This window comes from Schistocerca gregaria, chromosome 2, assembly GCF_023897955.1.
Source record: "Schistocerca gregaria isolate iqSchGreg1 chromosome 2, iqSchGreg1.2, whole genome shotgun sequence".
NCBI classification, from domain to species: domain Eukaryota; kingdom Metazoa; phylum Arthropoda; class Insecta; order Orthoptera; family Acrididae; genus Schistocerca; species Schistocerca gregaria.
In genome coordinates, this window is record NC_064921.1 from 717,864,558 (window position 1) to 717,877,228 (window position 12,671).

General features: G+C 39.4%; 1 protein-coding gene across 1 annotated transcript in view; it reads right to left on the reverse strand.

Annotated features, from left to right (window-relative positions):
• Positions 1-12,671, reverse strand: part of LOC126334847 (general odorant-binding protein 83a-like) — a 48,791-nt gene that overhangs the window by 11,667 nt on the left and 24,453 nt on the right. The window contains exons 3-6 of the mRNA XM_049997517.1: positions 3,102-3,154; positions 2,911-2,946; positions 2,716-2,818; positions 2,527-2,591 (exon numbers count right to left, since the gene is read on the reverse strand). Coding sequence (XP_049853474.1) covers positions 2,527-2,591; positions 2,716-2,818; positions 2,911-2,946; positions 3,102-3,154 — 257 coding nt within the window. The remainder of the gene's footprint in view (positions 1-2,526; positions 2,592-2,715; positions 2,819-2,910; positions 2,947-3,101; positions 3,155-12,671) is intronic.

The following is a 12,671-nucleotide window of genomic DNA, read 5'->3' on the forward strand; positions in this document are numbered from 1 at the left end:
ATGTGGGTCTTGTGAATTAGGGTACAAAGTACCCAATCAGGCTGAGACACATGGTGACAACTATCTACTATTCTGTGTATCTGAAAATATGCAGTGGACTCATAATAATTTTTGAGGTCTGCCATCCACATTTAGAGGTCTCATGGTTTCATACATTCCTTAATTGAAATGTTGGGTTAGCCTATTCAAAAATGACACAGTTGATATAATTTCCTCAATGCCGAGCTTGTGCTCTGTCTCTAATGGCCTCATTGTTGATGGGGCATTGCCCTACTTATCCTTGATTTTTCCATCTACAAGTATAAACAAATCTGGAATTCCTAGAATAGACTTAAATACATAATTCCAGGTGACTGTAAGATCCCAACTCTTAACAGGTTGATTGTTTTACTGCATTGAAAATTTCTATAGTTTTTTAGGAAACCAGTGACAAGGACATGGGACCAGGATAGACTGAAAGAACCAGTGATTTTTGAGAATTTCAAAGAGAACATTAAGTAGTCATTGACTGAAACAGGGGAAATGAATACAATAAGAGGTGGAAAGACACCTTTGGGATATAGTTTAAATCCACGAGTAATACACAAGATATTGAATTTTATTGAGAAGAGGTTGAAATATAAAAGTCCAGCAAATGAAGTGAGTAAAAGAGTGTACTGCTGTCTAGAAAATGAGATAGATAGACAATGCAAAATGGCTAAACAGGAATGGTCAGAGGAGAAATGTAAAGCTGTAAAAGTGTGCTGATTACAGGAAAGAGGTGCTACGTAAAGAATACTACAGAAACTATATGAACATTAAGGACTCAAATGGTAAGTGAATACTAAGCAAGAAAGAAAAAGCTGAAAAATGGAAAGAATGTATAGAAGGGCTATACAAAGGAAACAAAATTGAAGACAATGCTATTGAAGAGTAAGAGGAAGTACATGAGAATGCGATGGGAGATATGATACTGTGAGAAAAAATTGATAGGGCACTGAATAACCTAGAGTTGAAACAAAGCACCTGGGGTTGCCAACATTTCCTCATAAACAATGAGATCCTTGAGGAAATCAAGATATTATGCAAGATATATGAAACAGAAAAAAAATACCCTCAGGCTTGAAGAAGAATGCAGTTTATAATCCCAGATTTAAAGAAGGCAGGTACTGACACTTGTAATCATTACCCAACCACCAGTTCAATAAGTTATGGTTGCAAAATACTAACAAAAATTCTTTTCATAAGAATGGGAAAACCAATAGAAGTTTACCTCTGTGATGATTGGTTAGGACTCCAGACAAATGTAGGAGCACACGAAGCAATACTTATCCTTACTATTATTTTGGAAGATAGATTGTAGACATAAAAATACACAGTTATATCATTTGTGGACATAGAGAAATATTTTGAGAATAACTGGATTGCTTTCTCAAATTCTTGAAGGAGTAGAGAGAAAATGCAAGGAGAAACATATGTAAAAACCATGTAGCTTTTATAAGTTTCAAAGGATATGAAACAGTAGCAGTAATTCTTTCGGAAGACACTGTGATTGTGTCACAGATAGAAAAAGAGTTGTAAGAACAGATGAATAGAATGGGTAGTATCTTGAAAGGAGTTTATATAATGAACATCAGTAAAAGTAAAAATATAGTGCTTAATTGAGTGTAGTCATATTAAATCAGCTAATGCTGAGAGAATCACTTTAGGAAAGGGGCTCCAAAAGTAGTGGCTGAATTGTTTTATTTGGGCAGCATAATAACTGATTCGGGGTGCACTCAGTCTCGTGATGCCAACTGAGGAGCTACTCGACCGACTAGTAGCGGCTCCGGTCAAAGAAAACCATCGTTAACGGCTGGGAGAGCGGTGTGCTGACCACACGCCCCTCCTATCTGCATCCTCAACAGAGGATGACACAGTGGTTGGATGGTCCCGATGGGCCACTTGTGGCCTGAAGACGGAGTGCATAATAACTGATGATCATTGATGCAGAGGGGATTTTAAATACATATTTGTGGTAGCCAAAAAGAATATATGAAAAAAAGAGAAATATAGTAATATCTTACATAAATATAAGTGTTGGAAACTCTTTTATGAATGAATTTGTATAGAGTGTAGTGCTATATGCAAGTGAAAATGCATGGGCACTAAGGAGTACAGAAATGAAGTGAATATAAACTTTTAAAATGTGGTACAGAGAAGAATGCTAAAGATTAGATGTGTAGAATGGAAGACTGATGATGAGTTACTGAACTGAATTGATGAGAAGAGAAATTTATCAAACAATCTAACTAAAAGAAGTGGTCAGCTGGTAGGACACATCAAGGAATAACCAGTATGTTTATAGAGGGAAGTGGAAGAGGTAATAATTGTAGAGAGAGAACAATGTTGGGTTCAGGAAGAAGGTTCTCATGGGTATAGATTACAATGGATATGCAGAGATGAAAAAGCTTGGACAGGATAGATTAGCATGGGCAGCTGTATCAAGCCAGTCTTTAGACTGAAGACCACAACAATATTAAGAACAAAATAATATAGCCCACTCACCTCAGGGTCACTCTGTTTATAGCACTGATGTATCTGGTAAGCTGTTTGACAAGCTTCATCATGATCTGTAACATAAATTTCCTAATTACTATGATTAAATTCTTGTAGGTTCTTTAGATTTGCAATTCGTGGAATGAATATCATTATTTTAGTAAACTTCATGTCAGACTTTACATCAGCATTACTTACTTATGTGTTTGCAGCTGTGTACAACCCTATGGCCTTCTTCTTTTATTTCTGGAGGAATATTTTCTAATTCTTCTTCCAAAACAAAAACTCCATCCTCTGAGAGCTTAAACAGCAAATGTTTATTTATTATAATGCATGACTGTTAAAAGTGTTTGGTATTTTACAGCATTGTTTTGTAAGACTTGAGATACTTACAGAATTAAACTCAATCATAATACATTTCAAGTAACACTGAAAGAAAAAGAAAAGGAAAGTTTGTTAGGTGCATTCTGTTTTGTATACTGAAATCAGTTCATAAGCAGTATCACTTATTTATTGGGCATGAATTTTGCAATCATGCATGTGAGTACAGCACCCAAAAAGTGAGTAAATATGTGACTACAAACCTTGAAATCATCGTCATCTACTGTTTCCCCATCAGCATATCTATGGAGCATTTCTGTAAATAAAAATGTATCTTAAATTCCATTTTTTACACCTTTACTTGGTAGTTATCTGTAGTTAACTGAAAATTTCTCTGTAATATGACTGATATATAGTGTATTTGAGATACCTTACTTCATTCATCATATTCCATAGATCACATCAAGAAGGAGAAACTTGAGGTGTAGGGAACAAGTCAAGTTGCTCTCCCTCTATAGCTTTTACCTCCCCCCCCCCCCACACACACACCCCTCCCCACCCTGTCCCCCTTTCTCACCAGTACTAAGTTGGTAGTCCTATGATGTCTCAGAATGTGTCCTATCAACTGATCCATTCTTCTAGTCAGATTGTTCCAGAAATTTCTTTTCTCCCCAGTTCTATACAGTAGCTCCTTGTTAGTTACATAGTCTTCAGCATTCTTCTGTAACATGTTTTGAAAGCTTCTTTCTCTTCTCACCTGAACTGTTCATCATCCATGTTTCATCTCAGCTTCCACAATATCCTAAACAAAAGTCAGTTTGGTTTTCGTGCAGGTCTTTGTACAGAACAAGCAATATTCTCTTTCACCAATCAAGTTCTGGAAGCCATGAACAAAAAGATGTCTCCAGTAGGTATTTTTTGTGACCTCTCTAAAGCCTTTCAGTGTGTAAACCATCTAATTCTTTTGAAAAAAAGCAGAATATTATGGTTTGGGTGGTACCATTGGTTCATGACTCCAGTCATACCTAAAGGACTGTAAGAAGACTGTAATGCTGAATGGCACATCTGGAGAAGCTGCCTCATCTGAGTGATCTACAGTGTGGTGTGCCACAAGGCTCTGTTTTGGGTCCACTGCTGTTTCTCATCTTCATTAATCATCTCCCACTTTGTTCTGATACAAAGAGTAAATTAACTCTTTTTGCAGATGACACTACAATTCTAATTGATGATTTTACAGACAACAATCTTGAATAAACTACAAACGAAGTTCTCAATGATATAGTAAATTGGTTTTCTTCAAATGGTCCCTCACTCAATACAGATAAAACCCTTTGTATGAGATTCCATACTCCACAAAGAAATCTGGAAGAAATTAACATTAAGTGTAGAGATCAAGCAATACAAAAAGTTGAGGTTACGATATTCCTGGGTGCTTATATAGACAGCAAATGTAATTGGTCGACACACATTCTTCATCTTCACAAAACACTTAGCTCAGCAATATTTGCACTATGGGTTATTGCTTCAGTGGCTGATGTAGATACCATTAAGGCTTCTTACTTTGGTTATTTTCATTCATTAATGTCATATGCTATTATATTCTGGGGGAACCAACCTCTCACAAAGAAAATTTTCACTGCACAGGAAAAAGTCCTCAGAATAATGAGTGGTGTCCATCACAGACACTTTTGTAGGTACTTGTTTTGAAAGATGGGGATCCTTACAACCACCTCACAGTATATCTTTTCTTTGTTGACCTTTTTCTGTAACAACCCTTCTATCTACAAATGTAACAGCCAATTTCATGACTACAGCACAAGGACCAAAAACAGTCTGTACATTGAATTGAAAAGTCTCGCTATGATTCAAAAAGGAGCTTACTACTCCAATATTAAGCTCTTTAATGCTCTCCCACCACACATCTAATGCCTTAACAATAGATTGCCAGCATTCAAAAAAACTCTCAAGGAGTACCTGATAGAGAAATCTTTTTATACAATTGATGAATATGTGAAAGAAAATGTGTGTAATCACTAAACTTGCCAGTCTTGAATAAATAGTGTAATTAATTTTTTTTGAATAGGTGTCTGAAAATTATTTATTAGTATTTCTGTATTTCCCCTGGAATAGTGAACTTATCTTGATTCTTGTATATATTACTCATCGTTAATATGTGAAACAAAAACTTTCTGTTAGTTGAATGTACTGTTGTTTAGTTGGTATCTTATTTACATTCTATCTTTTTGTGGCATTCATGAAAGATATATTTCAGGTGTGCACAATCAGACACATGCCAATTTATATGAGGGAAACATTCCACGTGGGAATAAAAACAAAGATGATGTGACTTACCAAATGAAAGCACTGGCATGTCGATAGACACACAAACAAACACAAACATATACACAAAATTCAAGCTTTCGCAGCCGACGGTTGTTTTGTCAGGAAAGAGGGAAGGAGAGGGAAAGAGGAAAGGACATGGGTTTTAAGGGAGAGGGTAAGGAGTCATTCCAATCCCGGGAGCAGAAAGACTTACCTTAGGGGAAAAAAGGACAGGTATGCACTCGCACATACACACATATCCATCCGCACATACACAGACACAAGCAGACATTTGTAAAGGCAAAGAGTTCGGGCAGAGATGTCAGTCGAGGCGGAAGTACAGACGCAAAGATGTTGTTGAATGACAAGTGAGGTATGAGTGGCGGTAACTTGAAATTAGCTGAGGTTGAGACCTGGTGGGTAACGAGAAGAGAGGATATACTGAAGGGCAAGTTCCCATCTCCGGAGTTCTGACAGGTTGAAGTTAGTGGGAGGCATCCAGATGATCCGGACGGTATAACACAGTGCTAAGATGTGCTAGCCCTGCACCAAGGCATGTTTAGCCACAGGGTGATCCCCATTACCAACAAACACTGTCTGCCTGTGTCCATTCATGCGAATGGACAGTTTGTTGCTGATCATTCCCACATAGAAAGCTTCACAGTGTAGGCAAGTCAGTTGGTAAATCACTTGGGTGATTTCACATGTGGCTCTGCCTTTGATCGTGTACACCTTCCAGGTTACAGGACTGGAGTAGGTGGTGGTGGGAGGGTGCATGGGACAGGTTTTACACCGGGGGAGGTTACAAGTGTAGGAGCAAGAGGGTAGGGAAGGTGGTTTGGGGATTTCATAGGGATGAACTAAGAGGTTACGAAGGTTAGGTGGACGGCAGAAAGACACTCTTGACTGAGTGGGGAGGATTTCATAAAGGATGGATCTCATGTCAGGGCAGGATTTGAGGAAGTCGTATCCCTGCTGGAGAGCCACATTCATAGTCTGATCCAGTCCCGGAAAGTATCCTGTCACAAGTGGGGCACTTTTGGGGTTCTTCTGTGGGAGGTTCTGGGTTTGAGGGGATGAGGAAGTGGCTCTGGTTATTTGTTTCTGTACCAGGTTGAGAGGGTAGTTGCGGGATGCGAAAGCTGTTTTCAGGTTATTGGTGTAATGGTTCAGGGATTCCAGACTGGAGCAGATTCGTTTGCCACGAAGACCTAGGCTGTAGAGAAGGGTCCGTTTGAAGTGGAATGGGTGGCAGCTGTCATAATGGAGGTAATGTTGCTTGTTGGTGGGTTTGATGTGGACGGACGTGTGAAGCTGGCCATTGGACAGATGGAGGTCAACGTCAAGGAAAGTGGCATGGGATTTGGAGTAGGACCATGTGAATCTGATGGAACCAAAGGAGTTAAGGTTGGAGAGTCCAGATCATGAAGATGTCATCAATAAATCTGTACCAAACTTTGGATTGGCAGGCCTGGGTAACCAAGAAGGCTTCCTCTAAGTGACCCATAAATAGGTTGGCATACGAGGGGTCATCCTGGTACTCATGGCTGTTCCCTTTAATTGTTGGTATGTCTGGCCTTCGAAAGTGAAGAAGTTGTGAGTCAGGTTGAAGCTGGCTAAGGTAATGAGAAAAGAGGTTTTAGGTAGGGTGGCAGGTGATTGGCATGAAAGGAAGTGCTCCATCGCAGCAAGGCCCTCGATGTGCGAAATATTTGTGTATAAGGAAGTGTCATCAATGGTTACAAGGATTGTTTCCGGGGGTAAAAGATTGGGTAAGAATTCCAGGCGTTCGAGAAAGTGGTTGGTGTCTTTGATGAAGGATGGGAAACTGCACGTAATGGGTTGAAGGTGTTGATCTATGTAGGCAGAGATACGTTCTGTGGGGGCTTGATAACCAGCTACAATGGGGCGGCCGGGGTGATTGAGTTTGTGAATTTTAGGAAGAAGGTAGAAGATAGGGGTGCGGGATGTCGGTGGATTCAGGAGGTTGATGGAGTCAGGTGAAAGGTTTTGTAGGGGGCCTAAGGTTCTGAGGATTCCTTGAAGCTCTGCCTGGTCATCAGGAATGGGATTACCTTGGCAAACTTTGAATTTAGTGTTGTCTGAAAGCTGACGCAGTCCCTCAGCCACATACTCCCAACGATCAAGTACCACAGTCGTGAAACCCTTGTCCGCCAAAAGAATGACGATGGATCGGTCAGCCTTCAGATCACGGATAGCCTGAGCTTCAAACAGTCCATTCGCATGAATGGACACAGGCAGACAGTTTTTGTTGGTAATGAGGATCACCCTGCAGCTAAACATGCCTTGGTGCACGACCAGCACATCTTGGCACAGTGTTACACCATCCAGGTTATCTGGATACGTCCCACTAACACCAACCTGTCAGAACTCTGGAGATGGGAACTTGCCCTTCAGTATATCCTCTCTTCTCGTTACCCACCAGGTATCAACTTCCGCTAATTTCAAGTTGTCGCCGCTCATAGCTCACTTGTCATTCAACAACATCTTTGCATCTGTACTTCCGCCTTGACTGACATCACTGCCCAAACAATTTGCCTTTACAAATGTCTGCTCCCAGGATTGGAATGACTCCTTATCCTCTCCCGTAAAACCAACATCCTTTCATCTTTTCCTCCCCTTCCCTCTTTCCTGATGAAGCAACCGTTGGTTGAAAAAGCTTGAATTTTGTGTGTATGTTTGTGATTGTTTGTGTGTCTATCGACAAGCCACATACCAGCACTTTCATTTGGTAGAGGAAGAGAGAGAGAGAGAGAGAGAGAGAGAGAGAGAGAGAGAGAGAGAGAGGGGGGGGGGGACATTCCACGTGGGATCTAAAAACAAAGAAGATGTGACTTACCAAATGAAAGCGCTGGCAGGTTTATAGACACACAAACATGCACACAAAATTCAAGCTTTTGCGACCAACGGTTGCTTCATCAGAAAAGTGGGAAGGAGAGGGAAAGACAAAAGGATGTGGGTTTTAAGGGAGAGGAAAGACTTGCCTTAGGGGGAAAAAAGAACAAGTATACACTCGCATACACACACATATCCATCCGCACATACACAGACACAAGCAGACATTTGTAAAGGCAAAGAGTTTGGGCAGAAATGTCAGCCGAGGTGGAAGCACAAAGGCAAAGATGTTGTTGAGTGACAGGTGAGGTATGAGCGGGCCTGGTGGGTAACGAGAAGAGAGGATATACTGAAGGGCAAGTTCCCATCACCGGAGTTCTGACAGGTTGGTGTTAGTGCGAAGTATCCAGTTAACCCGGACGGTGTAACACTGTGCCAAGATGTGCTGGCCGTGGCATGTTTAGCCACAGGGTGATCCTCATTACCAACAAACACTGTGTGCCTGTGTCCATTCATGCGAATGGACAGTTTGTTGCTGGTCATTCCCTCATAGAAAGCTTCACAGTTTCCTCAAAACAGCGATCTACAGGTGTACCATGGCATAAATATACGAGGAGGAATAGATTTAAGGTTGTAACGTATTCTAAACCTGAGACTAGTGCTGATATAAGTAAAGTTAAATCTTGGACTGATATGGAAAAAGAGTGTAAAGTTAAGAATCACCTACTTTAAGGTTCTAACCCATTTTTCATTGGACTACAAGTAGCTGGAGATGAACCTGAGAAGTCGGACAATGTTCAAAGTGAAGTTAAATATGTAACCTGTTTTCAGGAAACAGCTTTCACATCCAGCAACTACCCTCCCGACCTGGTACAGAAGCAAATAACCAGAGCCACTTCCTCATCCTCTCAAACTCAGAACCTCCCACAGAAGAACCCCAAAAGTGCCCCACTTGTGACAGGATACTTTCCGGGACTGGATCAGACTCTGAATGTGGCTCTCCAGCAGGGATACGACTTCCTCAAATCCTACCCTGAAATGAGATCCATCCTTCATGAAATCGTGCCCACTCCACCAAGAGTGTCTTTCCGCCGTCCACCTAACCTTCGTAACCTCTTAGTTCATCCCTATGAAATCCCCAAACCACCTCCTCTACCCTCTGGCTCCTACCCTTGTAACCACCCCCGGTGTAAAACCTGTCCCATGCACCCTCCCACCACCACCTACTCCAGTCCTGTAACCCAGAAGGTGTGCACGATCAAAGGCAGTGCCACATATGCAAGCACCCACGTGATTTACCAACTGACCTGCCTACACTGTGAAGCTTTCTATGTGGGAATGATCAGCAACAGACTGTCCATTCACATGAATTGACACAGGCAGACAGTGTTTGTTGGTAATGAGGATCAATGCTTTAAATATAGGTTTGCCTTTCCTGAACATGTCTTCTAAGAGACATAGAAAGGTTAGTATTACCTTCCATATTCCTACATTGCTTCAGAATCCAAACTGATCTTCTTTGAGATCAGTTTCTGTAAGTTTCCCATTATTCTGTAATGAATCTGTGTTAGTGTTTTGCATCCATGATATATTAAACACATAGTTCAGTAATATTCACACCTGTCAGCACATGCTTTTCTGATATATGAATTATTGTATTCTTGTTGAAGTCTGAGGGCATTTCGCCTGTCTCATATATCTTGCTTACCAGATGGAAAAGTTTTGTCTCCCAAGGCTATCAGAACATCCCTTTACTTATTTTAAGTGCAATATTGCATTTATCACTTTCCACAACTTTTATTGTGCAGCAATTGTTTCCCTATGTGAATAATTGACGAACAGTCTCAGTGTTAAAAATCCATTCATTATCGTAAAGTGGAAACTTTCTATTGTTCCACCAAACAGGAAGTTATTGTAACCGTAATTGTCGACGCACTCAGTAGCTAACAGCATTGAGACAATTCATGTACAAGTTTGTTGAATTTCTAGTGCAAGGTTATAAAATAATAATTTTTTTCATAAAACTGTGTACTGTGTGGAGTGATTTTGGACAATGTCAAGAATGTATTAGAGCAGGAGAGGTGTTACAGTACGGTGTAATTATGACCCGGAACTTAGATAAACCTGTTCATGATATTCCGAGTGGTAAATTATTGTACACAAAAGCATGTGACTTATATGGTATACCTATATCAACCCTACAAAATAAAGTGTAGCAAGCACAACCAGAAAAAATGGGAGGACAGCCAGGGCCAAATAAAGAAGAAGAAGAAGAAGAAGAAGAAATGTTGAAGCAAGGTATCTTGAGGGCTGAACATTGGGGATTTCCCTTCATTAAATTGGATGTTAGATATTTAGTTAAAGGCTACCTTGATAAATCTAGCCAAAAAGAGAAGAAATTTCATAATATCTTACCAGGAGTAGAATGGGTGCATTTATTCTTCGAACGACAGTCAGAAGATCTTTCCATTCACTTAAGCGAAAATATTAAATGAGCTCATGCAGAAGTGAACAAAGAGACTGTTTATTTAAATTCTTGCAAAATAAAAACTTATCTCTAATATATAAAATTCATTATATCATTCCCATATCACTTATTTGTTACAAAGGGCTTCGTTAAAATGTGTCAAATGTCACCAAAATCAAATAAAAATAGTCTAGAATTTAAAAAAAAGCGCAGTAACTGTCCGAATTTGCCCTCTATATACTGTAACTTCAGACAGAGATTTAAAAAACACATGTGTCCGAAATCACCCCAATCCATGGAGTGACTTTGGACACATTATTTAACTGCCTCAAATAAATATACCTACACATACACTTTCTGGTTCTCAGATATTTTATTTGTTACACATATACCCTACCATTTCCATAACAATAAATTTAATCTAACAATATATACAAAAGTTACAATCAAAATAATGACAAAACTGTCCGAAATCACCCCATTTGACGGTACTCGTGGGGCCTCGTTCCTTCTTAGACTTTTCAGTGCTCTGCCAAATTCTTCGCACAGTATCATATCTCTAATCTGATCTTCATCTAGATCTTCTTCCATTTTTATAATATTGTCCTCAACTACATCTCCCTTGTATAGACCCTCTACAAACTGCTTCCATCTTTCAGCTTACCCTTCTGTGCTTAGGACTGTTTTCCTTCAGAGATCTTGACATTCATACAGATTTACTCCAAAGGTCTCTTTAATTTTACTCTAGGCAATAGCTATCTTTCCCCAAGAGAAATATCCTTCTATGTCCTTGCATTTGTCCTCTAATCATTCTCATTAGCCATTTTGCACATCCTGTCACTCTCATTTCTTAGGATTTGTATTCCCTTTTGCCTGCTTCATTTACAGGATTTTTATATTTGTCCTTTCATCAATAAAATTCTGTATTTTTGTGTTATCCAAGGATTTCTGCTAGACCTTGTCTGTTTACCTATTTGATTCTCTGCCGCCTTCTCTATTTCCTCTCTCAAAGCTACTTATACTTCTTCTACTGCATAACTTCACCATGTTCTTGTCAATTGTTCCCTAATGCTCCCTCTGAAACTCTCAACAACCTCTGGTTCTTTCAGTTTATCCATTTCCCATCTTGTTAATTTCTTACATTTCTGCAATTTCTCCAGTTGTAATCTACATTTTGTAACCAATAAATTGTGGACAGAACCTACACCTGCCCCTGGAAATGTCTCATAATTTAAAATCTGTTTCCAAAATCTCTCTCTTACCATTATACAATCAATCAGAAACCTTCAAATGTCTCCAGCTCTCTTCCATGTACACAATCTTCTTTCACAATTCTTAAACCAAGTGTTAGTGATGATTAAATTATGCTTTGAACAAATATCTACCACACAGCTCTCTCTTTCATAACTTACCCCCTATCCACATTCATCTACTACTTTTACTTCTCTTCTTTTTCCTACCATTGAATTTCAGTCCCCCATGAACATTAAAATTTCATTTCCCTTAAGTATGTGAATAATTTCTTTTATCTCATCATACATTTTTTTGATCTCTTCATCGTCTGCACAGATAATTGGCATATAAACTTGTACTACTGTGGTGGTGTGGGCTTTGTCTCTATCTTGGCTACAAAAATGCATTCACTATGTTGTTTGCAGTAGCTTCCTTGCATTCATATTTTGTTATTAATTATAAAACCTACTCCTGTATTGTCCCTATTTGATTTTGTATTTATAACCCTGTATTCACCTGACCAGAAGTCCTGCTTCTCCTGCCACTGAACTTCACTAATTCCCACTATAACTAATTTTAACCTATCCATTTCATTTTCTAAATTTTCTAACCTAGCTGCCCTATTAAGAGATTTGACATTCCATGCCACAATTTGTGGAACACCAGTTTTTTATCTTGAGAATGACATTCTCCTGAGCATTCCCCACCTGGAGATCCAAACAGGAGCTATTTTACCTTTGGAATATTTTACACAAGGGGATGCCATTGTCATTTAACCATACAGTTACATGTCATGCACCCACACAAAGAACACTTCAGCTTGCCATTTAGCCAAAATGAATTTACAATCTTTGCATCTAGATAATCAGATAATTTTTAAGAGTGAAATTACCATGAAGTGAACATCCTTAGCTGCTTACAGGTGTTGATATAAGTCAATTGGGACAGTTGAAAA